This window comes from Aquarana catesbeiana, linkage group LG01 (genome assembly GCF_042186555.1).
Source record: "Aquarana catesbeiana isolate 2022-GZ linkage group LG01, ASM4218655v1, whole genome shotgun sequence".
NCBI classification, from domain to species: Eukaryota; Metazoa; Chordata; class Amphibia; order Anura; family Ranidae; genus Aquarana; species Aquarana catesbeiana.
The window spans coordinates 455,119,208-455,147,079 of record NC_133324.1 but is presented as its reverse complement, the minus strand read 5'-3'; the positions used below and the strand labels follow the sequence as shown (position 1 = coordinate 455,147,079).

General features: G+C 45.1%; 1 protein-coding gene across 1 annotated transcript in view; it reads left to right on the top strand.

Moving 5' to 3' along the window:
- Positions 1-27,872, top strand: part of LOC141124418 (atrial natriuretic peptide receptor 1-like) — a 393,221-nt gene that overhangs the window by 81,116 nt on the left and 284,233 nt on the right. Inside the window, exon 4 of the mRNA XM_073612264.1 lies at positions 6,668-6,791. Within this exon, the coding sequence (XP_073468365.1) occupies positions 6,668-6,791 (124 nt within the window). The remainder of the gene's footprint in view (positions 1-6,667; positions 6,792-27,872) is intronic.

Sequence of the window (27,872 nt, the reverse complement as noted above, 5' to 3'; positions counted from 1 at the left end):
GTAGGTTTAGCTGAACACTGAGGAGGACGCACAGCACTAACTTGTAGTTTTAGCTGAACACTGAGCAGGACGCACCGCACTAACTTCTAGGTTTAGCTGAACACTGTGAGCAGGACGCACCGCACTAACTTGTAGTTTTAGCTGAACACTGTGAGCAGGACGCACCGCACTAACTTGTAGGTTTAGCTGAACACTGAGGTGGACGCACCACACTAACTTGTAGGTTTAGCTGAACACTGTGAGCAGGACGCACCCCACTAACTTGTAGGTGTAGCTGAACACTGTGGTGGACGTACCCCACTAACTTGTAGTTTTAGCTGAACACTGTGAGCAGGACGCACTGCACTAACTGTAAATAGTCTAGCTGCCTGACTGTGGTACTAATAGGATCAAAAGAACACCAGCAATTTTCTTCAGGTAGCTGTAAATACTGTAACAAGACAAGCCTGCCTGTCAGTAAGAAGATAACAGGAACGGATCTAGCTAAACTGAATACAGTGTATATATATATATATGCAACACCTGGGATGCATATATATACACAATACACTGTAAGTGCAGCTAACTGACTGACTGTTCTGCCTAATCTATCTAACTCAAATCAAAATTACACTGTCTGTCTCTCTCTCTCTCTATCTATGAACGCCGGAACACACACTACACAGGGCCGCCGTGCAGGCGGCCTTATATAGTGTGGGGCGTGTGCTAAATCCCCTGAGCCATAATTGGCCAAAGCCTCCTTGGCTTTGGCCAATTACGGCTCTCTGTTCAGACGCCGCTGTGATTGGCCAAGCATGCGGGTCATAGTGCATGCTTGGCCAATCATCAGCCAGCAATGCACTGCGATGCCGCAATGAATTATGGGCCGTGACGCACCACACGAATTTGGCGCGAACGCCCTATTTGGCGTTCGCAATTCGGCGAACGGGCGAACAGACGATGTTCGAGTCGAACATGGGTTCGACTCGAACACGAAGCTCATCCCTAGTAAACACTGTTCATGCATTTTTTACTCAAATAAAAACACATTAGACTGTATCTGGTGTGAATCAGCCTCAAGTCCACTTTTCAACCCATAGAATTCCTAAAGGTATTGAAAGGCAAAGACACTTGCGCACCAGACGCTGGCAGGCCCCATCCACTCCTGGAAATGCATTGCTTAAACAAACACCAGCCAGCTTCATTGGATAAAGCTTGGAGATACTGTAAATTGGTCTTCTTATCACATTTCTCCCATTCTTCATCAATGAGCTTTTAAATCTGTCATTATGGGAAAAGAAACCCTTCCTTTTTCACCTTTGGAAATATCTGCATGCGTTTGTGATGGTTGGGCCTGCGTCTTGCCTGTGGCATGGATATCGGTCACATACTTTCCGCTACAGCCTCTAGGCTTTGAAATTTGTGCATCCGCTTCCTTATTTATTGGAATCTGAGGCAATCCATGCCAATTAATGGCTAATATGCATGCAGGGCTGGGCAAGGCAAAGCATTTTCTATTGTGTTGATTTAAACGCATGTGAGCCATTGCCACGTGAGCTGCTTGAGGAGCATGAAAGCCGCCCTGTGCGGGAATGTGAGGAATGCATATTGTCCTGGTCAGCAGATGACTTATGTTTTCTGCAGTGTTTGCGTTTAGGGCTTCTGCTCCTAAAATAATGCTAAAACCTATACTTTGCATTCCTTGAGCATTTCTTGGGCACTATTTTTAAAATATGTCCCACACCTCCCCCTTGTACCTTTGTGAGTTCTTCTGTGCCACTGACAGGTGTGGTGAGCTCATATCTGCAAAAAAAAAATGGAAAAAAACACCAAGAAAAAAAAAAACAGGTACCTTGTCACTTTAAGACCCATGTGCTTTCATCTACTTATTTCAGAAGCAGCAGCAGGTGAGGTCAGGAAGCCTTCCAGAAGCAGACAGGAGACACATAGTTACATAGTTACATAGTAGGCGAGGTTGAAAAAAGACACAAGTCCATCAAGTCCAACCTATGTGTGATTATGTGTCTGTATTACATTGTATATCCCTGTATGTTGCGGTCATTCAGGTGCTTATCTAATAGTTTCTTGATGCTCCCCGCTGAGACCACCGCCTGTGGAAGGGAATTCCACATCCTTGCCGCTCTTACAGTTAAGAACCCACTATGTAGTTTAAGGTTAAACCTCTTTTCTTCTAATTTTAATGAGTGGCCATGAGTCTTGTTAAACTCTCTTCTGCGAAAAAGTTTTATTTCTATTGTAGGGTCACCAGTACGGTATTTGTATATTGAAATCATATCCCCTCTCAAGCGTCTCTTCTCCAGAGAGAACAAGTTCAGTGCTCGCAACCTTTCCTCATAACTAAGATCCTCCAGACCCATTATTAGCTTTGTTGCCCTTCTTTGTACTCGCTCCATTTCCAGTACATCCTTCCTGAGGACTGGTGCCCAGAACTGGATAGCATACTCTAGGTGCGGCCAGATCAGATTCTTGTAGAGTGGGGGAATTATCGTTTTATCTCTGGAGTTGATCTCCTTTTTAATGCATGCCAATATTCTGTTTGCTTTGTTAGCAGCAGCTTGGCATTGCATGCCATTGCTGAGCCTATCATCTACTATGACCCCCAGGTCCTTTTCCATCCTAGATTCCCCCAGAGGTTCTCCCCCCAGTGTATAGATTGCATTCATATTTTTTCCACCCAAATGCATTATTTTACATTTATCTACATTGAACCTCATCTGCCATGTAGTTGCCCACCCCATTAATTTGTTCAGATCTTTTTGGAAGGTTTCCACATCCTGCGGAGAAGTTATTGCCCTGCTTAGCTTAGTGTCGTCTGCAAATACAGAGATTGAACTGTTTATCCCATCCTCCAGGTCGTTTATGAACAAATTAAATAGGATTGGTCCCAGCACAGAACCCTGGGGAACCCCACTACCTACCCCTGACCATTCTGAGTACTCCCCATTTATCACCACCCTCTGAACTCTCCCTTGTAGCCAGTTTTCAATCCATGTACTCACCCTATGGTCCATGCCAACGGACCTTATTTTGTACAGTAAACGTTTATGGGGAACTGTGTCAAATGCTTTTGCAAAATCCAGATACACCACGTCTACGGGCTTTCCTTTATCTAGATGGCAACTCACCTCCTCATAGAAGGTTAGTAGATTGGTTTGGCAAGAACGATTCTTCATGAATCCATGCTGATTACTGCTAATGATACCGTTCTCATTACTAAAATCTTGTATATAGTCCCTTATCATCCCCTCCAAGAGTTTACATAATATTGATGTTAGGCGAACTGGTCTGTAATTCCAAGGGATGTATTTGGGGCCCTTTTTAAATATTGGTGCTACATTGGCTTTTTTCCAATCAGCTGGTACCATTCCAGTCAGTAGACTGTCTGTAAAAATTAGGAACAACGTTCTGGCAATCACTTGACTGAGTTCCCTAAGTACCCTCGGATGCAAGCCATCTGGTCCCAGTGATTTATTAATGTTAAATTTCTCAAGTCTAATTTTAATTCTGTCCTCTGTTAACCATGGAGGTGCTTCCTGTGTTGTGTCATAAGGATAAACACTGCAGTTTTGGTTAATGAAGCCCCCCGATTCACTTGTGAAGACTGAGGAGAAGAATAAATTCAATACCTTCGCCATCTCCCCATCCTTTGTAACCAGATGTCCTTCCTCATTCTTTATGGGGCCAATATGGTCTGTCCTCCTTTTTTACTGTTTACATACTTAAAGAATTTCTTGGGATTTTTTTTGCTCTCCTCCACTATGTGTCTTTCATGTTCTATCTTAGCCGTCCAAATTGCACCCTTACATTTCTTGTTGCATTCTTTATAAAGTCTGAATGCTGAGGATGAATCCTCCACCTTGTATTTTTTGAAGGCCTTCTCCTTTGTTTTTATATGCATTTTTACATTGGAGTTAAGCCATCCAAGACTTTTGTTTGCTCTTTTAAATTTATTACCCAATGGGATACATTGGCTAATGCCCTTATTTAATATACTCTTAAAGCAAACCCATCTCTCCTCCGTATTCTTTGTTCCTAATATTTTATCCCAATCTATGCCTTTTAGCAAGGTTTGTAGTTTAGGGGAGTTGGCTCTTTTGAAATTCAGTGTCTTTGTATTCCCTTTAGGTTTCCTATTTGTGTGATTTATACTGAAACTAACTGACCTGTGATCGCTGTTACCTAAATTGCCCTGTATTTCCACATCCTTGATCAGGTCTGTATTGTTGGTAATCAGTAGATCCAGTAATGTTTTATTTCTAGTTGGTGCGTCTACCATCTGACCCATAAAATTGTCCTGCAAGACATTTAGGAACTGGCGAGCCTTAAATGAATGCACGGTTCCCTCCTCCCAGTCTATGTCTGGATAATTAAAATCCCCCATTATGATAACACTTCCCATCCTTGCTGCTAATCCAAATTGTGATAGGAGATCTGTCTCCACTTCCTCCCTCAGGTTAGGGGGCCTATGTAGGACCAAGGAGAGTGGGGATTTTTAGGGTGCACATCAAATGAATAGATATCAAATATTTTTGTATTAAAAGATTTTTACTTTATTGAGAAAATATAATAAAAATATTTTTTTTTCACACATAAAAATGTATAAAGGAGATTTATATATAGAAGTGCCACATGTATTTAGTTGCAGATGCAGTAACACAGCAAAGACGATGTACTTCCCAACATGTTTCACCCATCTGTCGGGCTTCCTCAGGGGATGCTGGTCACATGCAGAACACACTGCCTTCTGTATCTCCTAGAGGATGGGGGGAGAAAAGGGGAGAACGGGGTAGGTCTGCCAGGATAAATGCTGCAGCCGTACCAAGGGAGCCCCACGCTGAAGGTGAGCGTAGATGGTACAAAAAGGCCAGAGAGGCAGATACGGCAGCTGGCCTAATGCCAGGGACCACACACCTCCCAGGATACAAATCACTTTAAAGGAATACCTGAGTGGAGAGTTTGATGTGCATGGGTCCCTTGGTTTCTTCAGCGTGGGGTACTTCAGACCAGGCATTTGGTAACTTTAAGACATTTTACTTGAACTTCTTGCAAATAACAAGGTTATTGTGACACAGTCTCTCAAAGATCCTTCCATACACAGCTCTAGATTATCATAACTTAAGCCAGTTAAAAAAAAATCCCCTTCATGAGAGTCCATATCCGATATCCCCAAAAAAGGGTGCCACATGCTCAGTACAGCTTCACATAGTGCAGCAATCCTGCCTCTGTGTCCCTATGCTGGAACTCCCTCTCTTGCACAAGCAGATCCCATTTTATATGTTTCCCCAGCAGGGGGCAGGACTCTGCAGAAAAACCCGGGAAATTCTGGCTAGCACAGTTAACCCTGGCTTCTCAGGCAGCATCACTTCTGCTGGGAAGCATTAACTAAGTAGTACAATTAATACATGAGAAAATATACTGAAAATAGTTCCAAAGGCAGACTTTTTTATATCTTAATGCATTCTATGCATTATGATAAAAAACCTTCTGTGTGCAGCAGCCCTTCTCAGCTCCACTAATACTTACCTAAGCCCCATCGCGATCCAGCGATGTTGCACCAAGGTGTCGACTATCTGGGACTCTCCCTCCTCATTGGCTGAGACACAGCAGTGGGCGCCATTGGCTCCTGCTGCTGTCAAAGTCTGTGAGCCAATGGGGAGAGAGAGGGGCCGGGGCCGAGCCGCGGCTGTGTGTTTGAATGGACACACAGAGAAGCTGCTTGCTGTGGGGGAACTCGGCAGGAGGGAGGGACCAGGAGCACCGGCGAGGGACCCCAGAGGAAGAGGATCTGGGCTGCTCTGTGCAAAACCATTACACAGATCAGGTAAGTATAACATGTTTGTTATTTTTAAACAAAAAAAAAGACTTTAATATCACAGAATATCACAGAAATACTAAAAAAAACCAACACTATAACACCTCAATAAGCACCTGTTTACAGGCTGATAGATGGCACAGTCATGTAAATCCTGGATCCTTTGCAGTCCTTGGCGGACACAGATCAATCCCTCCTACAGCTTCTCACCTTGTTACAAAGTTACAGTATTGCAGTACGATTACTAAAGTGGTTGGGGTGGGGGTGGGGACTGAGAAAATGTTTCCTCCTGTCTGCAGCAGATTGATAGTACCATCTCCTGCTAGGCAAAGTCATTTTCCGAAAGCCCAAGGACTGTTTTTAATGAACAAAGCTGTAGCTTTTTTGAAAAATAATACTGTTGTATAATGTGACACGTCAGGGATCTATTCATAGAGATTTATAAAATTACTAAAAGGTCCGCTTCAACATCAGAGAGAACATTAACTTATAAATCAAAAGTTATAAAATAACATTGGGAAAAAAATAAGTTAAAACAATAAAAGTACAGTTAAAATAATACCATTTATTGGCGACTCAGTAGAGTGGAAATGTAAGAACATTGGCTTTCTTCCTCAGGCCTGATTCAAAATATCATTTTCCATAAGTACAGTATCGATATAACTTTTATTAGTAACCCACTCTTGATTAAAATAATGTTGATGCAAGTAAAAAGAAATCTCAGGGGGCTTTGTTTTGTTTCCAATGAAAGATTTCCTGTATTTTTATAAGCAGAAATGTAGAATGAAATAATGGCAGAAGTGCACAGTATAATGAGGTGATCATGTGTATGATTTCTTTATGTGCATACTGAAGAGATGCTGAGTCTGCTAAAAGGTTCTGTGAGGAACAAGAGTGTCCGGCCAACTGGAAAGACGCAAATGGAGAAAACTGCTGTGTCCATCATGCTAACATCCACTCCTGTCCCCTTTCCTTCATGGTAAGTACACAAGCCTTGCTACATGATAGAGTGCTTTAGGAAAAATAGGCCAACACCTGGCGTAGCAGTATGCTGGAAGTGTAGAGGTACATAAACAGTTTATTTATAACCTATAGTGTTATGTACAAAGAGATGGTATGCAAAGCTATGTTATATCATTATGATCATTTATTCTTTATGTCATTTATTATAAAATAACATTCAAGGTTTTTTTTTTTTTCCATTTTGTTTTTTCCAAAAGCCAGATTGTAGGTTTTCTGATTATGTAACATACCTGGCCCAGCCTCCGTGGGAAATGAAAAATATATTTCCTTAAAGGCATGGTTTTGTTTTTTTTTTTTTTAATCGAAAACTGCCTATACAGCGGACATCTGTAGATAAATCAAGCTGTGTGGCTTTGATTCAAGTTGAATTATACCCTTTCTATAGGTGTAGGCCATTTACTGTATGTTTCTCATGAAGCCTGACTGAAAAACCCTTAGAACATTGCTAAGAGAGGCCCAGCTGTTACTGTTCACCTTAACCATCACAGAAGTAGTTCCTACCCTGATTACAGCCCCCTTGTATGTACTTTCTCTCCCCTAATGCATTAGCTCTGAGCTCAGCTATTTGAGAGCTCGCTTCTGTGATGGTGAACAGTAAAAGCTGGGTGTCTCCTAGCAACATCTTTAACAATGTCCTAGGAGTTTTCCAGTTAGGCTTCAGGAGGTACATAAATGACCTGCGCCTATAGCAAGGCCAATTTTCAACTTTGGTTAAGTTTATGTAGCACCACCCCCGAAGGATCTGCTTGGTAAATATGGGTTCCCTGATCTCCACCTCAACCCCAAGAATGACCTCAGCCCCTCTGGCACACCTGGTTAAATTTAATTACTGCAAACATATTTAAAGACACATGTGGAAAATACTGTTATCCTGGCTGTGGATTATCACCAAAAACAGACACACACCTGGTAGTGATAAACAAATTGAATATATTGTCACGGTTTAAAGCATATGGAAGCTTACAACACTGTTAAACCTTTCTGCAAAGAATACATTAGAAAATACAACCTTCAATACTTAGCAACTGTAAATTTGGAGGGCAGTGATCTATATGCCCTTAACAAAGGCGCTGAGAGGGAGGAGAGAAGACTGGTCAACTTCTCAGCTCCTTCTGGGCCGCAAACACCTTTGAGAGGCAAACACACAATGAAAAGAAAAGAGTTACACAGTAAGCACGGTTCTGTAATGTTGCAGGTCCTGAGGTGAAGAATACTAGTGTCTTCTGCTAGCAAACGGTGGGGCCCTTGTTTTAAACAAGCTTGCATGGAGCAGTAATCCTCTAGAATGTTCCGTTAGGTAGAGATTTAAAAGGAGCAAACTACTAGAGATGGCAGCTCCAAACAAGCACCGTGACACTAAAAAGGGAAATTGGTGTCTGCATGCAGTGTCAGTATGGTGTCAAGAAGGATGTTGGGTTTGCACCCTCTCAACAATCCTCTGTGCAATGACACAAGGATAATCCCAGGTGCTGGTTCAGGCTCCTGATGCTCCTAGCGATGTTGTAAGGCACTGGATCCCCTTCTGAGGGCCGATTGAGATGACTGGTAGCAAAACTCGCAAGGTGAAGAGGCAGCGGCCAACCCGATACAGGGATGGATATTGCGATCCCTGAAACGGCGTGGGTTGTATACGCTGAGCTGGGTGTTGCTTGGGTCACTGATCAGGGTTCCTGAGCTTAATGGTGGCACTGTGTGGGTGACACCGATCCTGGCTCCCCTCTATCTTCTTGCAGAGCTCTCCCGCTTGTCTCAGAAAAAACATGTCTCTCACTCTGGTGAAGTTCCACCACACAGTCTGGTCACCTCACCACACTTCTCTCTCCTGGCAGTCTCTGGAAAGGCTTGACTGTCTCTCTCTATAATAGGTCACACACTCTCTGGTGTCAGTGTGTCTCTCTCTCCTTTAACCTGATGCTGGTACCTCAGCCCGCTCTCCTCAGACAGCTCTCCCTTTATAAAAGGTCACACACTCTCTGGTGTCAGTGTGTATCTCTCTCTCCCCTCAGCTCTAAAAATCCCTCTCACAGTTTTTTCTCTCACTCTCCTCACATCTCTTTCCCAGGCTTTTCTCTCTTCTTCCTGTCATTGGTTCTGCCCTTCACCCAATCAGGAACAGGCAGGGAGCAGTGGCGGTGCGTCCATAAAGGGTGCAGGAGCGCCGCTCCCCCCCCTCCTGTCACTCTCTAATCACCATAAATAGATTCAGGCATTGCCTGAATCTATCTATCTATGGTCGCTGCTGACACCCCCTATTCATTTTTGGGGGCCAGGCATCTGAATTACACCGACGGAGGTGTTTTTTGGAAGCACCTGATTAGAGCCATAGGCTCTAATGGGCGCCTAAAAATGTGAGAAGCGGGCGCAACACTGTGCATTCGCTTCTCACTCAGCTGTATGTTAGCAAAGCGAGGAAATTCGCTTTGCTAACATTGAACCGCCTCTCAGCCAATCAGGTTGCCGGGTCTGTGTTACCTGTCACACCTATCGGGCATCCAATCATAGCAGAGGACGAGAGGAGGAGCGGGCGGGAGAAGACATAGGGGTCGGGGAAGAAATGGAGGACACCGGACGGCCTGCCGCCGTCACCCGCTACCCACCCGAGACAAGATAAGTGCTGGGCAGACGGCGGGGGGGCACAGTGGCAGCACTTGGGGCACAGTGGCAGCGTTTGATGGGCACAGTGGCAGCGTTTGATGGGCACAGTGGCAGCGTTTGATGGGCACAGTGAGGCTGCAACTAATGGGGTTTATTTTTCAGAATTTTTCAGTTTGTTTGCACCCCCCAAAAATTTTGAGCACCACTGGCAGGGAGCCTCATCAGCGCAGCTCGGTCTCAGTCTCTTCACACAGCAGACAGGAGAAAGGTGGGGGCCGAGCAGGGGAAGAAGACACAGAGATACTCTGTTACTGTGACACAGCCGCTCCTCAGATCTTCTGTCAGCACTCTCTCGGTAGTGCTGTGTGGAAAACCTGTCTCTCTCTTTTGTCTCACCTCAGCACTTCCCTTTCCTCATTTACCTCAGCACTTCCTGAAACTCCCCTTTTTCCCAGTGTGCTTTGTGTCTCTGAGTTTTCTGGAAGGAAAAGTCAGCATCTCTCTGTCTCCATCTTGTGGCCAAAAGGAGAAATTGCATTCCAACATCCCAGCTACAGTTACATAGTTTGTTTTTATTTTACAGATGCTCTATATCTACATAGGCAGTTTTTTTTTAAACTAAAAAAACCCTTTAAAACTGAACTCCAAACAGCAAAATACCCAGTGGTGGCTGGTGCTCAATATTTGGGGGGGCGGCAAACAAACCTGACCCTCCGAAGACGGGATACGGACAGTGGCGATCAGTGCCCCACCCCCCACCGTGGGAGAGCTTTTGACGGCGATCAGTGGCCTTACCGATGCTGCTCCTCGCTCCAGCTTGCTGAGGGAAGAGCCAGGGCCGTTGCTTCTCCTCCTAGTCGAACAGGCGTTGCTTCTCCTTCTAATACTAGGACCTGCTTCCTGATTGGCCGGGTGGAGAAGCAGGAAGACATTAGGGAATAATAATTCCCTAATGTCATCACAAGTGGATGGGCTCTTCGCCCCGAGACCACCCTTTTTTGAAGCCAATTTAGAGCCTCAGGCTGTAATCATGTGCTTAAAAAAAAAACGAAAAACATGCGTCCTGCGCCTTGCATGTAGATTAGGGGTGGGGCGCATGGATTAGGGAAGCGGCCCAGTGGCCCTAATGGATGGGCCACCCCTAAAAATTCCCAATATAACATACATTTATGGGAACTGTTATACCTTTACCTTCCAGTTTGTATTTGTGCCCATTCAGTACTGAGGTTTCCACAGCCCATCACACAGCACAGCCAAACAGATGACTCCACTTTCTCTGTAATTCATTGCTGACACCGCCCTGCTGATTGGTTAGTGAAGGAGCAGAAGGAGACTGACAAGATCACCCCTCAGCTCATCTGCTCCCTCATCCTATCAGCATGTTCTTTTCCAGCACATATACATGCAGCTCAACAGATAAGGTCCCAGTGGTGTTTCTCCTTTTCCTAACATCAATTGCAGTCTCACTGTGCCCATCAAACGCAGCCACTGTGCCATCAAATGCAGCCACTGTGCCCATCAAACGCCGCCACTGTGCTCATCAATTGCCGCCACTGTGCCCATCAAACGCTCCCACTGTGCCATCAAACGCTCCCACTGTGCCATCAAACGCTCCCACTGTGCCATCAAACGCTCCCACTGTGCCATCAAACGCTCCCACTGTGCCATCAAACGCTCCCACTGTGCCATCAAACGCTCCCACTGTGCCATCAAACGCTCCCACTGTGCCCATCAAACGCTCCCACTGTGCCCATCAAACGCTCCCACTGTGCACATCAAACGCTCCCACTGTGCCCATCAAACGCTCCCACTGTGCCCATCAAACGCTTCCACTGTGCCCATCAAATGCTCCCACATCGCCCATCAAATGCTCCCACTGTGACCTCAAATGCTCCCACTGTGCCCTCAAATGCTCCCACTGTGCCCATCGAATGCTGCCACTGTGCCCATCGAATGCTGCCACTGTGCCCTCCCCACCCGCCCACCGCTCGCCCGGCACTTACCCTGCCTTGGTGGCGCAGCAGGTGATGGCGGTGGGCAGTGAGCGGTGTCCTCCATGCTCCTCCATCTCCTCGATGTCTTCTTCTCCCGTCCTCTCCTCCCATCCTCTCCTATGATTGGATGCCTGATAGGCGTCCAATCACAGCGCCTGTCATTTCAGCCAATCAGGTGATGAGTAACAGACCCAAGCACCTGATTGGCGGAGAGGCGGTTCAGTGTTAGGAAAGCAAATATTTATTCGCTTTTCTAACACACCTGGGTGAACTGTGAGCGCCAGGTATGGCGCTTGCAGGTCACCTTTTTTGACAGCTATTAGAGCCTATGACTCTAATCAAGTGCTTCAAAACCACCCCCCGCCGCTGTAATTCAGGCGCCCTATGCCCGAAAAGCAGCCGACGCTTGAATAGGGATGGCAGCGGCGACCATGGATAGAGTCATGCTATGCATGACTCTATTGGTCATAGAGGGGGTGGCTGGAGAGAGGGGGCGGCGCCCGTGCGCCCTTATGGATGCACTGCCACTGGTGGGGATTGATAAAGACATTTTAACCACTTCAATACCAGGCACTTAGACACCTTCCTGCCCAGGCCAATTTTCAGCTTTCAGCGCTTTCGCAATTTGAATGACAATTGCGCGGTCATGCTACACTCTACCCAAACAAATTTTTTATCATTTTGTTCCCACAAATAGAGCTTTCTTTTGGTGGTATTTGATCACCTCTGCAATTTTTATTTTTTGCGCAACAAATAAAAAAGACCAAAAATTTTGAAAAAAAAACAAAACAAGTTTTTCTTTGTTTCTGTTACATTTTTTGGAAAATAAGTACGTTTTCTTCTTCAATGACGGGCACTGATAAGGCAGCACTGGTGGGCACTGATGAGGTGGCACCAATGAGGTGGCAATGATGGGCACTGATGATGGGCATTGATAGGTGGCACTGGTATGTGGCACTTGTAGGTGGCACTGATGGGCACTCGTAGGCAACACTGATGGGTACTTATGGGTGGCACTGATGGGTACTTATGGGTGGCACTGGGTGACAAGGATAGGCACTGATAGGCATGGGTGGGCGCTGATAGGTGGCACTGATGACACTGATGGGTGGCATTGCTGGGCATCCCTGTTTTGTAATGTGCCACAGAGGTGCCAGTCAGTGCCCATTTGTGGGCACTGATTGCCATATTTTTTCACATGTGGATGGCCATGGGGGATGTACCTTGATATCCACATGCTGGGGGCTTCCCTGGTGGTCCTGGGGGCTTCCCTGGTGGTCTGGTGTGGGAATCTGAGGGGGGGGGCTGTGCTGATAAACAATCAGCACAGATCCCCCCTGTCAGGAGAGCCACCGATCAGCTCTCCTCTACTCGCATCTGTCAGATGCAAGTGAGGAAAAGCCGATCAACGGCTCTTCCTGTTTACATTGTGATCAGCCATGATTGGACATGGCTGATCACATGGTAAAGAGCCTCCGCCGGAGGCTCTTTACCGAGATCGGTGTAGTGGTGTGTCAGATTGGGCGCGCGGTGGCTGTTATCCTGCAGGGCGTCATGATGCCCAGTCAGGATAACTGAACCACCGCCCGGCTGTCATTCTGCAATAGGCCGGGCGGGAAGTGGTTAAGGAATTTTAAGACAAAGGTGCATGCACTTACTGCATTTTACAAAATACATTTAAAACTGAATTTCAGGCAAACAGCTAAGTACACAAATAAAATACATATAAGAGCAGGGCTTTTTTTCAGGGGGAACTTGGTGGAACTCAGTTCCACCACCTCTGGCTCAGACCCTTTGGTGCCTGCTCACCACAATCACTTGTAAACACAGAAGTCTGGTTTCTGTGTTTACAAGTGACAGCTCTGCACTCTGTGTGTAACCCCCCTGAACTCTGCACTCTGTATGTAATGCAATCCTGATATTTAATGCCCCTTTAAGACCCTCCTACTGTTTGCAAAATATGACCACACCCACTATTTGATGTGATTTGGAGGGTGTGTGTGGGGGAAGGGGTTTTGGGGGGTCGTGGTTGAGTTCCAGCACCTATTGTTTGAGAAAAAAAGCCCTGTATAAGAGTGCTGGTTTACTTGTCTACCCAATGCTGAGATTTACACAGCTCTGCCACACAGCTTAACCCTGTCTGGCAGAGAAAAAACAAATTTTTCTCTGTTGCAGTAAATAATCCTTAGGACTTGTTCACACAATGTCTGTTCAGCTGCATTTTCTGCATACCATTGCACATGTATGACGTTAACAGCGAACATAGAAAACAGTTGTTTTCCATATGCCCTGTTCTCACTATATATGTGTGGTGGGGTGCAGATAAATACAGTTCAACGAACAAGCACTTACAGATCTCTTCCCCCAGCCAGTGAATGGACAGTGAAATGAGAAGCATCAGACTTGCTCTTTTCAGCATGCTCCTTGTTAGCACTGAACATTTGATTGGCTCTTTGTGCTGCTTCTCCCTCCCCTACTTTTATTCTGCTGCTAGATATTCTCAGTCTGATGGGCAGCATCATTCAAACCACTTCCTCTGAGCCCTGGTCATCGTGGGCCTGCCCAGTCTGGGACTGGACAGTGAAAGGTGAAGCAGCACAGTGATGAGCTCACCTCTCTGTCACTCTGTTTTTTCTATCAGCATCTTCTTATGAGCACATGAACTGTCTCGCTCCTTTTGCTGCTTCTCCCACTCTCTCCATGAGCTCTGCTGTACAGGCACTACAACAAGCTGATATAAGGTCGTCTTACCTTTATAGCTTGGATTTCATATAAAATTATAGCTGCATTAATTTGTGTCTTTTAAATCTGTCTGGTTTTCAGCTTTATTAAGTTATTAATTGATAGGGAGCTGTATTAATGTGTGTATTTTATATCTGAACTCCAAATAGCTAAATACTCAGTTAAAATACATATATGGGAATTGCTTTATCTGACATTAATTTGTAACTATATATATAAAAAAAAAAAAAAAACACATCTGCCTTGTAGCACTGGGATCCTCCATTTGAATCCCAGCCAGGGCACTATTTGCATGTTCTCATTGTACATGGGTTTCCTCCCACACTCCAAAATCTGTTGGTAGGTTAAAGTGTTACTAAAACGACTTTCACTATATCTGGTCTCTCACAGTACACAGAACATGGAAATGCAATTATTTTAGTAAATATAAACTGCTGAATACCTTTTCTCATCAGCAGTATATAGCAGTCTCGTCGTGACTTCTATCAGTGTCCGGCCAAGTACTGTTTAAAGCTTGTAGGAGGAGTTATTCTCCTCTGACTGTCCTATGAGGCTGCACAACCCCTGACCCTATGTCTGGACAGTGCTGATTGGCCCTGTGCTGATCACATGCACCATCCCAAAAAAAATAAATAAAAAAAACACAACTATCTAGCAATACACACCAAACTGAGCATGTGCGGAGTGCCCCCAAAGCTCTGTCTTATCAGGAGATGGATTGGGGACAGTGGAAGAAGGAGAGGATTAGAGCAGACAGGATCAAACAGCCTTTTTACACAATGCAAAGGGTTAACAACTTGGGTTCCACAGCGAGTATAACAATCATACTTTACTGCATATACAGACTGATTTTTCTGTTGTGGGTTTAGTAACACTTTAACTGGCTACTGTCTAAATTGGCCCTAGTATGTGTATGCATCTATTGTATGTAAAGTAGGGACCTTTGATTGGAAACACAAATAAATCAAAAACATTTTAATAGCGTGAAGGTGTGTTTTTCACTGTCAGGGCAATAAGGATATGGAACTCTCTCCTATAATTGGTGGTGGCTGTGGGGAGTATGGATATCTTTAAAATACTTTTTAGATGTCCATCTTAACCGCTTCCTGACCGCCTCAGGCAGATATACTGTGGCAGAAGGGCATGTACAGGCAGATTAACGTACCTGTACGATGCCCTTTAAGAGGCGGCTTGCGGGCGCGCGCACCCACCGGGAGCTCCGTGAGCGTGATGCTTGTAAACAAGCATTTCCTCGTTCTGCTTAATGCATACTTACCAACTGTCTCGAATTTCCCGGGACATTCCCGGGATTTGGACCTTCTTCCCGATTTTAGCATTTCCCAGGAAATGTCCCGGGAAATAGTTTTTTCCCGATTTTTCGCGGCTCCCCGCCGCCTCCGCTAGAGGTCCGCCATTTTACTGAAGACCAAGAACAAGAGGCGGAGCCAACCGGGTGGCTGTGACACAAAACCCACTGTGTGCCTTCATCCCGCCCAGCCCCTTTCACCCAGTTAAACCCCGCCTATTCCCTGCAGCCTCTCCCACCCTGATACACCACACTGCCTCCCCAGCATGCCGTGACCTTTAGGGGGCAGTTCCAGGCAGAGGGGAAGTCTTCAGTGAAGAGGGTAACGTGACGTTAATGTAACCCGGAAGCTGACATGGTCTGAGTAGCAGTGCTGTGTATGAAAAAGCAGCTTGCGTTCCATGCCTCGGCTGGGTGACATGTTCAAATCTGTGGTTATGGCGGGAGAGAAGCACGGAGGAGGCTGGAGAGCGCTGCAAGGGGTTATGGCGGCACTTCTCTTGTCACTTTCCCCTGTCTTGTGTTATACTACTTCAATTAACCGGAGCCCTGGGGACACCAGATGTAAGGAGGGGCCCTCCCGCTGGGGACACCAGTTGTAGGGAGGGGCTCCGCTGGGGACACCAGATGTAAGGAGGGGCTGGGGACACCAGGTGTAAGGAGGGGCTCCGCTGGGGACACCAGATGTAAGGAGGGGCTCCGCTGGGGACACCAGATGTAAGGAGGGGCTCCGCTTGGGACAACAGATGCATGGAGGGGCTCCGCTTGGGACAACAGATGCATGGAGGGGCTCCGCTGGGGATACCATATGTATGGAGGGGCTCCGCTGGGGACACCATATGTATGGAGTGGCTCCGCTGGGGACACCTGATGTAAGGAGGGGCTCTGCTGGGGACACCTGATGTAAGGAGGGGCTCCGCTGGGGACACCTGATGTAAGGAGGGGCTCCGCTGGGGACACCTGATGTAAGGAGGGGCTCCGCTGGGGACACCTAATCTAAGGAGGGGCTCCTCTGGGGACACCTAATCTAAGGAGGGGCTCCGCTGGGGACACCTGATGTAAGGAGGGGCTCCGCTGGGGACACCTGATGTAAGGAGGGGCTCCGCTGGGGACACCTGATGTAAGGAGGGGCTCCGCTGGGGACACCTGATGTAAGGAGGGGCTCTGCTGGGGACACCAGAAGTAAGGAGGGCTCCACTGGGGACACCTGATGTAAGGAGGGCTCCACTAGGGACACCTGATGTAAGGAGGGGCTCCGCTAGGGACACCTGATGTAAGGAGGGGCTCCGCTAGGGACACCTGATGTAAGGAGGGGCTCCGCTAGGGACACCTGATGTAAGGAGGGGCTCTGCTGGGGACACCTGATGTAAGGAGGGGCTCCGCTGGGGACACCTGATGTATGGAGGGGCTCCGCTGGGGACACCAGATGTATGGAGGGGCTCCGCTGGGGACACCAGATGTATGGAGGGGCTCCGCTGGGGACACCAGATGTATGGAGGGGCTCCGCTGGGGACACCAGATGTATGGAGGGGCTCCGCTGGGGACACCAGATGTATGGAGGGGCTCCGCTGGGGACACCAGATGTATGGAGGGGCTCCGCTGGGGACACCAGATGTATGGAGGGGCTCCGCTGGGGACACCAGATGTATGGAGGGGCTCCGCTGGGGACACCAGATGTATGGAGGGGCTCCGCTGGGGACACCCGATGTATGGAGGGGCTCCGCTGGGGACACCCGATGTAAGGAGGGGCTCCGCTGGGGACACCCGATGTAAGGAGGGGCTCTGCTAAGGGACACCAGATGTAAGGAGGGGCTCCACTGAGGACAACAGATGTAAAGAGGGGCTCCACTGGGGACACCTGATACAAGGACGGACTCTGCTGGGGGCACCTGATGCAAAGACGGACTCTGCTGGTGGCCGGCGACGTGGCAGCTGACACGCTCAGGGATCCCACTGGTTCTGCATTATGGTGAGTTGAATGATTTCATTCTATATTACAATGTAATAATAGAAATAATGCACTTCAATCATCCTGACACTATAACAACCATGGCGCCGGGATGATTGAAGTGCTAACACCAGAAGTTTGGAGTATCTTTATCTGCTGATTGTTAAACTTTCTAGAATACACATATTTCTATTGTTGTGTAGGATCTGGGGCTGCTTTCCCTCCATCCCTCTCCCCCCCTTTCCCCTCTCCATCCCTCATTCATATCAGACTCTAACCACACCCCTTTGAGCCACGCCCATTTAAGCCACACCCACTACTCGCGTAAACCATGCCCATTTTTCGTACTGATCGCTGTATAAGTGTGAATGGTCCCAAAATTGTGCCAAAAGTGTCTGATCCATAATGTCGCAGTCAAAAATCGCTGATCGCTGCCATTACTAGTAAAAAAAAATATTAATAAAAATGCCATAAAACTTATTTTGTACACGATATAACTTTTGCACAAACCAATCAATAAACGCTTATTGCGATTTTTTTTTTTTTTTTACCAAAAATATGTAGAAGAAGAATACGTATCGGCCTAAACTGAGGAAAAAAATGTTTTTTTATATATTTTTGGGGGATATTTATTATAGCAAAAAGTAAAAATTATTGCTTTTTTTCAAAATTGTCGCTCTTTTTTTGTTTATAGCGCAAAAAATAAAAAACGCAGAGGTGATCAAATACCACCAAAAGAAAGCTCTATTTGTGGGAAAAAAAGGACGTGAATTTTGTTTCGGAGCCATTTCGCACGACCGCGCAATTGTCAGTTAAAGTGACGCAGTGCCGAATCACAAAATTGCTCTGGTCTGGGGCTTAAGTGGTTAAAGGACACAACATACAGGGATATGAGAAAGCATTATAGACACTGATACACATGCACCCACACAGGTTAAACTGGATGGACTATTGTCTTTTTTCAGCCTTACTTACTATGTAACTTCTGACAATGTTTTTACAGCTGTTTGTATCTCCTTGTTCTAGTGACAGCCATTGTCTTCCTCTTTTACTGACATCACAGGGACAGAAGTTAAAGAAAACTTCTCCAGTTGGTCACAGATAGAACCCCCCCCCACCCCCCCAAAAAAAAACTGTCAATAGAGATATCTAAGAATAGTCATCCTTGCCGTTTGTTGCCTATCAAGATGTATGTATAGGAATTCCCTACAAATAAGAGCTGGACTAGACATTAACAATATGGTTTTTGATTCCAAAATACAGTGTAGTGTAAACCAAATCCTTATTACCATATCTATAAATCTCACAATATGCTTTGCTTGCTCTTAAAGTGATACTAAATGGTTCTTATTCTCCAAGAATAATGCATACACATACACTACTCAAGGCTACGTTCACACTCCTAATGCGGACACTAACGCAAACCAAAAAACTTATAGCATTATTAGTGGGACTGCTTTAGCAGTCCCACTATTGTTATTCGATTTTATTTATTTTTATTATTTATTAGTGGGAACTGCTTTAGCAGTCCCACTATTGTTATTTGATCTTATTAGTGGGACTGCTTTAGCAGTCCCACTATTGATATTCGATTTTATTTATTTTTATTTCTTTATTATTCCATACGTTTTGTGGCTCTGCGTAACTTCTGCATACTTTTAGCTATTAAAACCATTCAACTATTAAAATGTTCGTCTCTTTCAGCTGATGATGGGACTTTTTCAACTTTTTTTCTACCATTTATACTTTTTAAAATATTAAGCTTTTTATCACTTTTTTTAACATTGAAGTCAATGGGAGCATGCTTCAGATCCTTAAAATCTTCTTCCGCTCCCAAAAGTTTCAGCTCCTTCATACTTTCACCTACAGACGCCAAACAAACTTTAAAATGTTCACAAAATATTCAGCTGTCTGGCTATATCTTTTTAGTTTGATATCTTTTACAGTTTTTGTGAAAAAGCTGTTTGTTTAGTGGTCATTTCAGGAAATTTTTGCTATTAACTAGAAAATGCATTTCCTGGGGAAAATGTGTGGAAATGCTGAATTGCTAAAACGACCCCCAGCAAAACTGCCCCATCATATTGCCATCAAAGCTGCCCCATCAGAATTGCCCCATAAAAATTGTCCCCATCAAAACTGCCCCATCATATTGCCACCATCAAAACTGCCCCCATCAAAACTGCCCCCATCATATTGCCACCTTAAAAACTGCCCCCATCAAAACTGCCCCCATCATATTGCCACCTTAAAAACTGCTCCATTAAAATTGTCCCCATCAAAACTGCCCCATCATATTGCTCCCATCAAAACTGCCCCATCAGAATTGCCCTATCAAAACTGCCCCATCACATTGCCATCATCAAAACTGCCCCATCAGAATTGCCCCATCAAAACTGCCCCATCATATTCCTCTATTATAAATCAGTACATGGTGTGTCTGTCCCCTCCATCGGGCTCTGTAATCAGAGCTGAGATGCTCCAGCCACCCCCCCCCCGTGTATAACAGAAGCTTTGGTAACCATGGCAACAAAAGCCACACAGTACACTCTAATGGCTAAAATTTCCTGAAATTACCTCTAAACAAAAAGCTTTTTCACAAAAAATGTAAAAAATATCAAACTGAAAAGATATAGCCAGATAGCTGAATATTTTGTGAACATTTTAAAGTTTGTTTGGCGTCTGTAGGTGAAAGTATGAAGGAGCTGAAACTTTTGGGAGCGGAAGAAGATTAAGGATCTGAAGCATGCTCCCATTGACTTCAATGTTAAAAAAAAGTGATAAAAAGCTTAATATTTTACAAAGTTTAAATGGTAGAAAAAAAGTTGAAAAAGGACCATCATCAGCTGAAAGAGACGAACATTTTAATAGTTGAATGGTTTTAATAGCTGAAAGTATGCAGAAGTTATGCAGAGCCAAAAAACGTACTGAATAATAAAGAAATAAACTAGAAAATGCATTTCCTGGGGAAAATGCGTGGGAATGCTGAATAGCTGAATTGCTAAAACGGCCCCCATCAAAACTGCCCCATCATACTGCCATCAAAACTGCCCCATCTGAATTGTCCCCATCTGAATTGTCCCCATCTGAATTGTCCCCATCATATTGTTCCCATCATATTGCTTCCATCAAAACTGCCCCATCAAAACTGCCCCATCAAAACTGCCCCATCAAAACTGCCCCATCATATTGCCACCATCAGAATTGCCACCATCAGAATTGTCACCATCAGAATTGCCCTATCAAAACTGCCCCATCATATTGCCACCATCAAAACTGCCCCATCAGAATTGTCCCATCAAAACTGCACCATCAAAACTGTCCCATCATATCGCCACCATCAAAACTGCCCCATCATATCGCCACCATCAAAACTGCCCCCATCATGTTGCCATCAAAACTGCCCCATCAGAATTGCCCCATCAAAACTGCCCCATCATATTGCCACCATCAAAACTGCCCCATCATATTGCCACCATCAAAACTGCCCCATCATATTGCCACCATCAAAACTGTCCCATCAGAATTGCCCCATCAAAACTGCCCCATCGAATTGCCCCATCAAAACTGCCCCATCAGAATTGCCCCATCAGAATTGCCCCATCATATTGCCATCAAAATTGTCCCCATCAAAATTGTCCCCATCAAAATTGTCCCCATCATATTGCCACCATCAAAACTGCCCCATCAGAATTGCCCCATCAAACCTTCCCCATCATATTGCCCCCATCAAAACTGCCTCCAAAATATTGCTCTATTATAAATCAGTACATGGTGTGTCTGTCCCCTCACCCGGGCTCTGTAATCAGAGCTGAGATGCTCCAGTCACCTCCCCCCCTGTGTATAACAGAAGCTTTGGTAACCATGGCAACAAAAGCAACACAGTACACTCTGATTAATGGCTAAAATTTCCTGAAATGACCTCTAAACAAAAGTTTTTTCACAAAAACTGTAAAAGGTATCAAACTGAAAAGATATAGCCAGATAGCTGAATATTTTGTCAACATTTTAAAGTTTGTTTGGCGTCTGTAGGTGAAAGTATGAGCTGAAACTTTTGGAAGCGGTAGAAGATTTTAAGGATCTGAAGCATGCTCCCATTGACTTCAATGTTAAAAAAAGTGATAAAAAGCTTAATATTTTAAAAAGTGTAAATGGTAGAAAAAAAGTTGAAAAAGGTCCCATCATCAGCTGAAAGAGATGAACATTTTAATAGTTGAATGGTTTTGAATAGCTGAAAGTATGCAGAAGTTACGCAGAGCCAAAAAACGTACGGAATAATAAAGAAATAACTAGAAAATGCATTTCCTGGGGAAAATGCGTGGGAATGCTGAATTGCTAAAACGGCCACCATCAAAACTGTCCCCCATCATATTGCCATCAAAACTGCCCCATCAGAATTGCCCCATCAGAACTGCCCCATCATATTGCCACCATCAAAACTGCCCCCATCAAAACTGCCCCCATCATATTGCCACCATCAAAACTGCCCCATCAGAATTGCCACCATCAAAACTGCCCCATCAGAATTGCCCCATCAAAACTGCCCCATCATATTGCCACCATCAAAACTGCCCCATCATATTGCCACCATCAAAACTGCCCCATCATATTGCCACCATCAAAACTGCCCCATCATATTGCCACCATCAAAACTGCCCCATCATATTGCCACCATCAAAACTGCCCCATCAGAGTTGCCCCATCAGAATTGCCACCATCAAAACTGCCCCATCAGAATTGCCCCATCAGAATTGCCCCATCATATTGCCACCATCAAAACTGCTCCCATCAAAACTGCCCCATTATATTGCCACCATCAAAACTGCTCCCATCAAAACTGCCCCATTATATTGCCACCATCAAAACTGCCCCATCAGAATTGCCCCATCAAAACTGCCACCATCAAAACTGCCACCATCAAAACTGCCACCATCAAAACTGCCCCATCATATTGCCACCATCAAAACTGCCCCATCAGAATTGTCCCATCAAAACTGCCCCATCATATTGCCACCATCAAAACTGCCCCATCATAATTGCCCCATCAAAACTGCCCCATCATATTCCTCTATTATAAATCAGTACATGGTGTGTCTGTCCCCTCCCCCGGGCTCTGTAATCAGAGCTGAGATGCTCCAGCCACCCCCCCCCCCTATAACAGAAGCTTTGGTAACCATGACAACGAAAGCAACACAGTACACTCTGATTAATGGCTAAAATTTCCTGAAATGACCTCTAAACAAAAAGCTTTTTCACAAAAACTGTAAAAGTTATCAAACTGAAAAGATATAGCCAGATAGCTGAATATTTTGTGAACATTTTAAAGTTTGTTTGGCGTCTGTAGGTGAAAGTATGAAGGAGCTGAAACTTTTGGGAGCGGAAGAAGATTTTAAGGATCTGACGCATGCTCCCATTGACTTCAATGTTAAAAAAAAGTGATAAAAAGCTTAATATTTTAAAAAGTATAAATGGTAGAAAAAAAGTTGAAAAAGTCCCATCATCAGCTGAAAGAGACGAACATTTTAATAGTTGAATGGTTTTAATAGCTGAAAGTATGCAGAAGTTACGCAGAGCCAAAAAACGTACGGATTAATAAAGAAATAAAAATAATTAAAATCGAACAACAATAGTGGGACTGCTAAAGCAGTCCCACTAATAAAATCGAACAATAATAGTGGGACTGCTAAAGCAGTCCCACTAATAATAAAAACTAGAAAATGCATTTCCTGGGGAAAATGCGTGGGAATGCTGAATAGCTGAATTGCTAAAACGGCCCCCATCAAAACTGCCCCCATCATATTGCCATCAAAAAGTGCCCCATCAGAATTGCCCCATCAAAACTGCCCCATCAAAACTGCCCCATCATATTGCCACCATCGAAACTGCCCCATCAGAATTGCCCCCATCAAAACTGCCCCCATCAAAACTGCCCCCATCAAAACTGCCCCCATCAAAACTGCCCCCATCAAATTGCCACCTTTAAAACTGCTCCATTAAAATTGTCCCCATCAAAACTGCCCCATCATATTGCCACCATCAAAACTGCCCCATCAGAATTGCCCGATCATATTGCCACCTTTAAAACTGCTCCACTAAAATTGTCCCCATCAAAACTGCCCCATCAAAACTACCCCATCATATTGCCACCTTTAAAACTGTTCCAATAAAATTGTCCCCATCAAAACTGCCCCATCATATTGCCACCATCAAAACTGTCCCATCAGAATTGCTCCATCAAAACTGCCCCATCATATTGCCACCTTTAAAACGGCTCCATTAAAATTGTCCCCATCAAAACTGCCCAATCATATTGCCACCATCAAAACTGCCCCATCAGAATTGCCTCATCAAAACTGTCCCATCATATTCCTCTATTATAAATCAGTACATGGTGTGTCTTTCCCCTCCCTGGGGCTCTGTAATCAGAGCTGAGATGCTCCAGCCACCTCCCCCCCCTGTATAACAGAAGCTTTGGTAACCGTGGCAACAAAACCAGCACAGTACACTCTGTTTAATGGCTAACATTTCCTGAAATGACCTCTAAACAAACAGCTTTTTCACAAAAACTGTAAAAGATATCAAACTGAAAAGATATAGCCTGATAGCTGAATATTTTGTGAACATTTTAAAGTTTGTTTGGTGTCTGTAGGTGAAAGTATGAAGGAGCTGAAACTTTTGGGAGTGGAAGAAGATTTTAAGGTTTTGAAGCATGCTCCCATTGACTTCAATGTTAAAAAAAGTTTTAAAATATTAAGCTTTTTAACAAGTATAAATAGTAGAAAAAAAGTTGAAAAAGTCCCATCATCAGCTGAAAGAGATGAACATTTTAATAGTTGAATGGTTTTAATAGCGGAAAGTATGCAGAAGTTACACAGAGCCAAAAAACGTACGGAATAAAATTAAAAATAACTAAAATCGAATAACATAAGTGGGACTGCTAAAGTATTCCCACTAAATAGAGTCTACTGTGTTGCTTTTGTTGCCATGGTTACCAAAGCTTCTGTTATACACAGGGGGGAGGTGGCTGGAGCATCTCAGCTCTGATTACAGAGCCCAGGGGAGGGGACAGACACACCATGTACTGATTTATAATAGAGGAATATGATGGGGCAGTTTTGATGAGACAATTTTGATGGGGGCAATATGATGGGGCAGTTTTGATGGTGGCAATATGATGGGGCAGTTTTGATGAGACAATTTTGATGGGGCAGTTTTGATGGTGGCAATATGATGGGGCAGTTTTGATGGTGGCAATATGATGGGGCAGTTTTGATGGGGCAATTCTGATGGGGCAGTTTTGATGGTGGCAATTAGGGATGAGCCAAACACCCCCCTGTTCGGTTCGCACCAGAACATGCGAACAGGAAAAAAGTTCATTCGAACACGCAAACACCGTTAAAGTGTATGGGACACGAACATGAATAATCAAAAGTGCCAATTTTAAAGGCTTATATGCAAATTATTGTCATAAAAAGTGTTTGGGGACCTGGGTCCTGTCCCAGGGGACATGGATCAATGCAAAAAAAAAGGTTTTTTCAGGAGCAGTGATTTTAATAATGCTTAAAGTCAAACAATAAAAGTGTAATATTCGTTTAAATTTCGTAGCTGGGGGGTGTCTATAGTATGCCTGTAAAGGGGCGCATGTTTCCCGTGTTTAGAACAGTCTGACAGCAAAATCACATTTCAAAGAAAAAAAGTAATTTAAAACTACTCACGTCTATTGCATCAACATGGGGACAAGGTGTTTTGGGGGGCTACCCCAAAGCACCCTCCCAATGTTGAGGGCATGTGGCCTGGTACGGTTCAGGAGGGGTCTCTCGTCCCCCCCCTCTTTTCCTGCGGCCTGCCAGGTTGCGTGCTCGGATAAGGTATGTGTCAGCTCATCCACATCTTCCACCGTTAACTGAAATTGGGATCTGCCTGCTGTCTCTGTGTGTGTGTCTCTGATATGTGGCCTTCTCTATCTGTTGCCCTGTGCGAACAACCATGACATTATTTGTTTTTCTGAACTGTCTTACCTAAGTTTTATGTGTTGATCTTGTCTTGGCCTCTTGCTATTCTGACTTTTGAAGCAAAAAGTTCACTTTGATTGCTAGGCACTCTTATAGTCACTCATGATTAATTAACGAACTTCAACCCCACCCTTATAACAGTATATATTTGAGCATCCTTAAGGGGTCAGCACATTGCTGGGGGAGCACATTGCAGGGGCTTCTATCCTTAAGGCTTCTTTCTCTAAGTGATTCTTTCTACAAGTGATATGCACTTCAATCTCTGCACTTCAGCGATTGCACGAAGCAAACAAATACAGCAATCTGCACTGGAAAGCACCTAACAGACTGCAGGTGACCCTGTCTCTCTATTAAGCTCTCCTTCCACTCTGTAACATGCACTCTCTACCACTGCTTCTGACACTCCTGTCCTCTCTCCTCAAACTCTCTTACCTTCACCCCCCCTCTCCACCCACCTGCTTATACATATCACCCTGCCTTCTGTCTTCCCCCTACTACTGCTCTTACCAACTCTCGCTCATTCTACATCCATACACTGATAAAACCTCCAGTACTCTGAGACATGCCCCTTCACATAAATCACAGTCCCACATTACCTCCCTCACCCTCCTGCTTCTCCTAATCTCTGGTGACATATCCCCAAACCCTGGGCCACCATCATCTGTCTTTGCCCAACGCTCCCATCCCCCTACACCCTCTGGCAGGAGCCGCAACCCACAGAACTTGGTCTATATTCCTCTTTCCAAAACCAGCCCCCCCTTTTCCTGTGCCCTGTGGAATGCACGTTCTGTCTGCAACAAACTCACCGCCCTCCACGACCTCTTCATCACAAATTCCTTTAACCTACTTGCCATTACTGAAACTTGGCTTCATGAATCGGATACTATTTCTCCTGCTTCCCTCTCCCATGGGGGCCTTCTCTGGACTCACTCCCCCAGACCAAGTGGACGGAAGGGAGGTGGAGTGGAAATCCTTCTAGCCCCATGCAGCACCTATCAGGTTCTTCACCCACCTCCCTCTCTGACACTCTCCTCTTTTGAGGCACACTGCATTCGTCTTTTCTCTCCCATTTCTCTAAGAATTGCTGTCATCTACCGGCCCCCTGGACCGGTATCAGCCTTTCTTGATGACTTCTCTGCCTGGCTACCCTACTTTCTCTCTTCTGAAATCCCCACAATTATTCTTGGGGACTTCAACATCCCTGTCAACACTAACACTACTATTACTTCTAAACTTCTCAGTCTAACCTCATCGCTTGACCTGAAGCAATGGATACAGGCTCCTACCCACTCCAATGGCAACACCCTTGACCTTGCCTTCTCCTATCTGTGCACTCCGTGCAACCTTTCCAACAATCCACTCCCACTCTCTGATCACCACCTTATTAGTTTTGCTCTCTCCTTGTCTTCCACCTCTTCTCCCTCCAACCGCCTAACAGTTACACGCAGAAACCTTCGCCACCTCAACCCTTCTCTTCTCTACTCTGCTACTGATCACCTCTATGACAAAATCTCCCCCCTGTCCTGCCCCAACCTAGCTACTTTCATTTACAACAGCTCACTGTCTTCCTCCCTAGACAAACTGGCCTCCCTCACTACACGCAGAATTAGGCCCCGACTGCTACAACCCTGGCAAACAGATGACACCAGAAGTCTCAGAAAACGTAGCCGCGCTCTTGAGCGCCTGTGGCACAAGACTAAAACCCAGGAAGACTTCACACAATATAAATCTGCCCTCCTAAAATACTACTCCTGCCTTCACACTGCCAAACAGACCTACTTTATCACACTCATCAACACCTTCTCATCCAGTCCATGTCAACTCTTCTCTACCTTCAACACTCTACTCTGTCCTCCACTGCCTCCACCCACCAACTCACTCACTGCCCAGGAGATTGCCAATCACTTCAAAACTAAGATTGATACAATTCATGAGGAGATCGCCAATGTGCAAAAACCTCCCCCATGCAACACCCCATGTCCACAGATACAATCATTACTTCCCTCATTCAACCCTGCTACTACTACTGAGGTTGCTAAACTTTTATCTAGCACTCATCTAACCACTTGCCCCCTGGATCCTGTTCCCTTGCAAATGCTACGCTCGCCCTCTGACTCGATTCTACGCTCTCTAACTCACATTTTCAACTTCTCCCTCTCTTGTGGCATCTTCCCAAACTCTCTAAAACATGCGCTAGTCACCCCCATACTAAAAAAGCCCTCACTGGATCCCACCAATCTCAACAACTTACGTCCCATCTCCTTACTCTCCTTCTCCTCCAAACTTCTTGAAAGACTGGTCTACAACCGATTAAGCGACCATCTGACCATGAATAAACTTCTTGATCCCCTTCAGTCAGGTTTTCGCCCTCAACACTCCACGGAAACTGCTCTCCTTAAACTCTCAAATGACCTACTAATGGCTAAAGCCAATGGACACTATT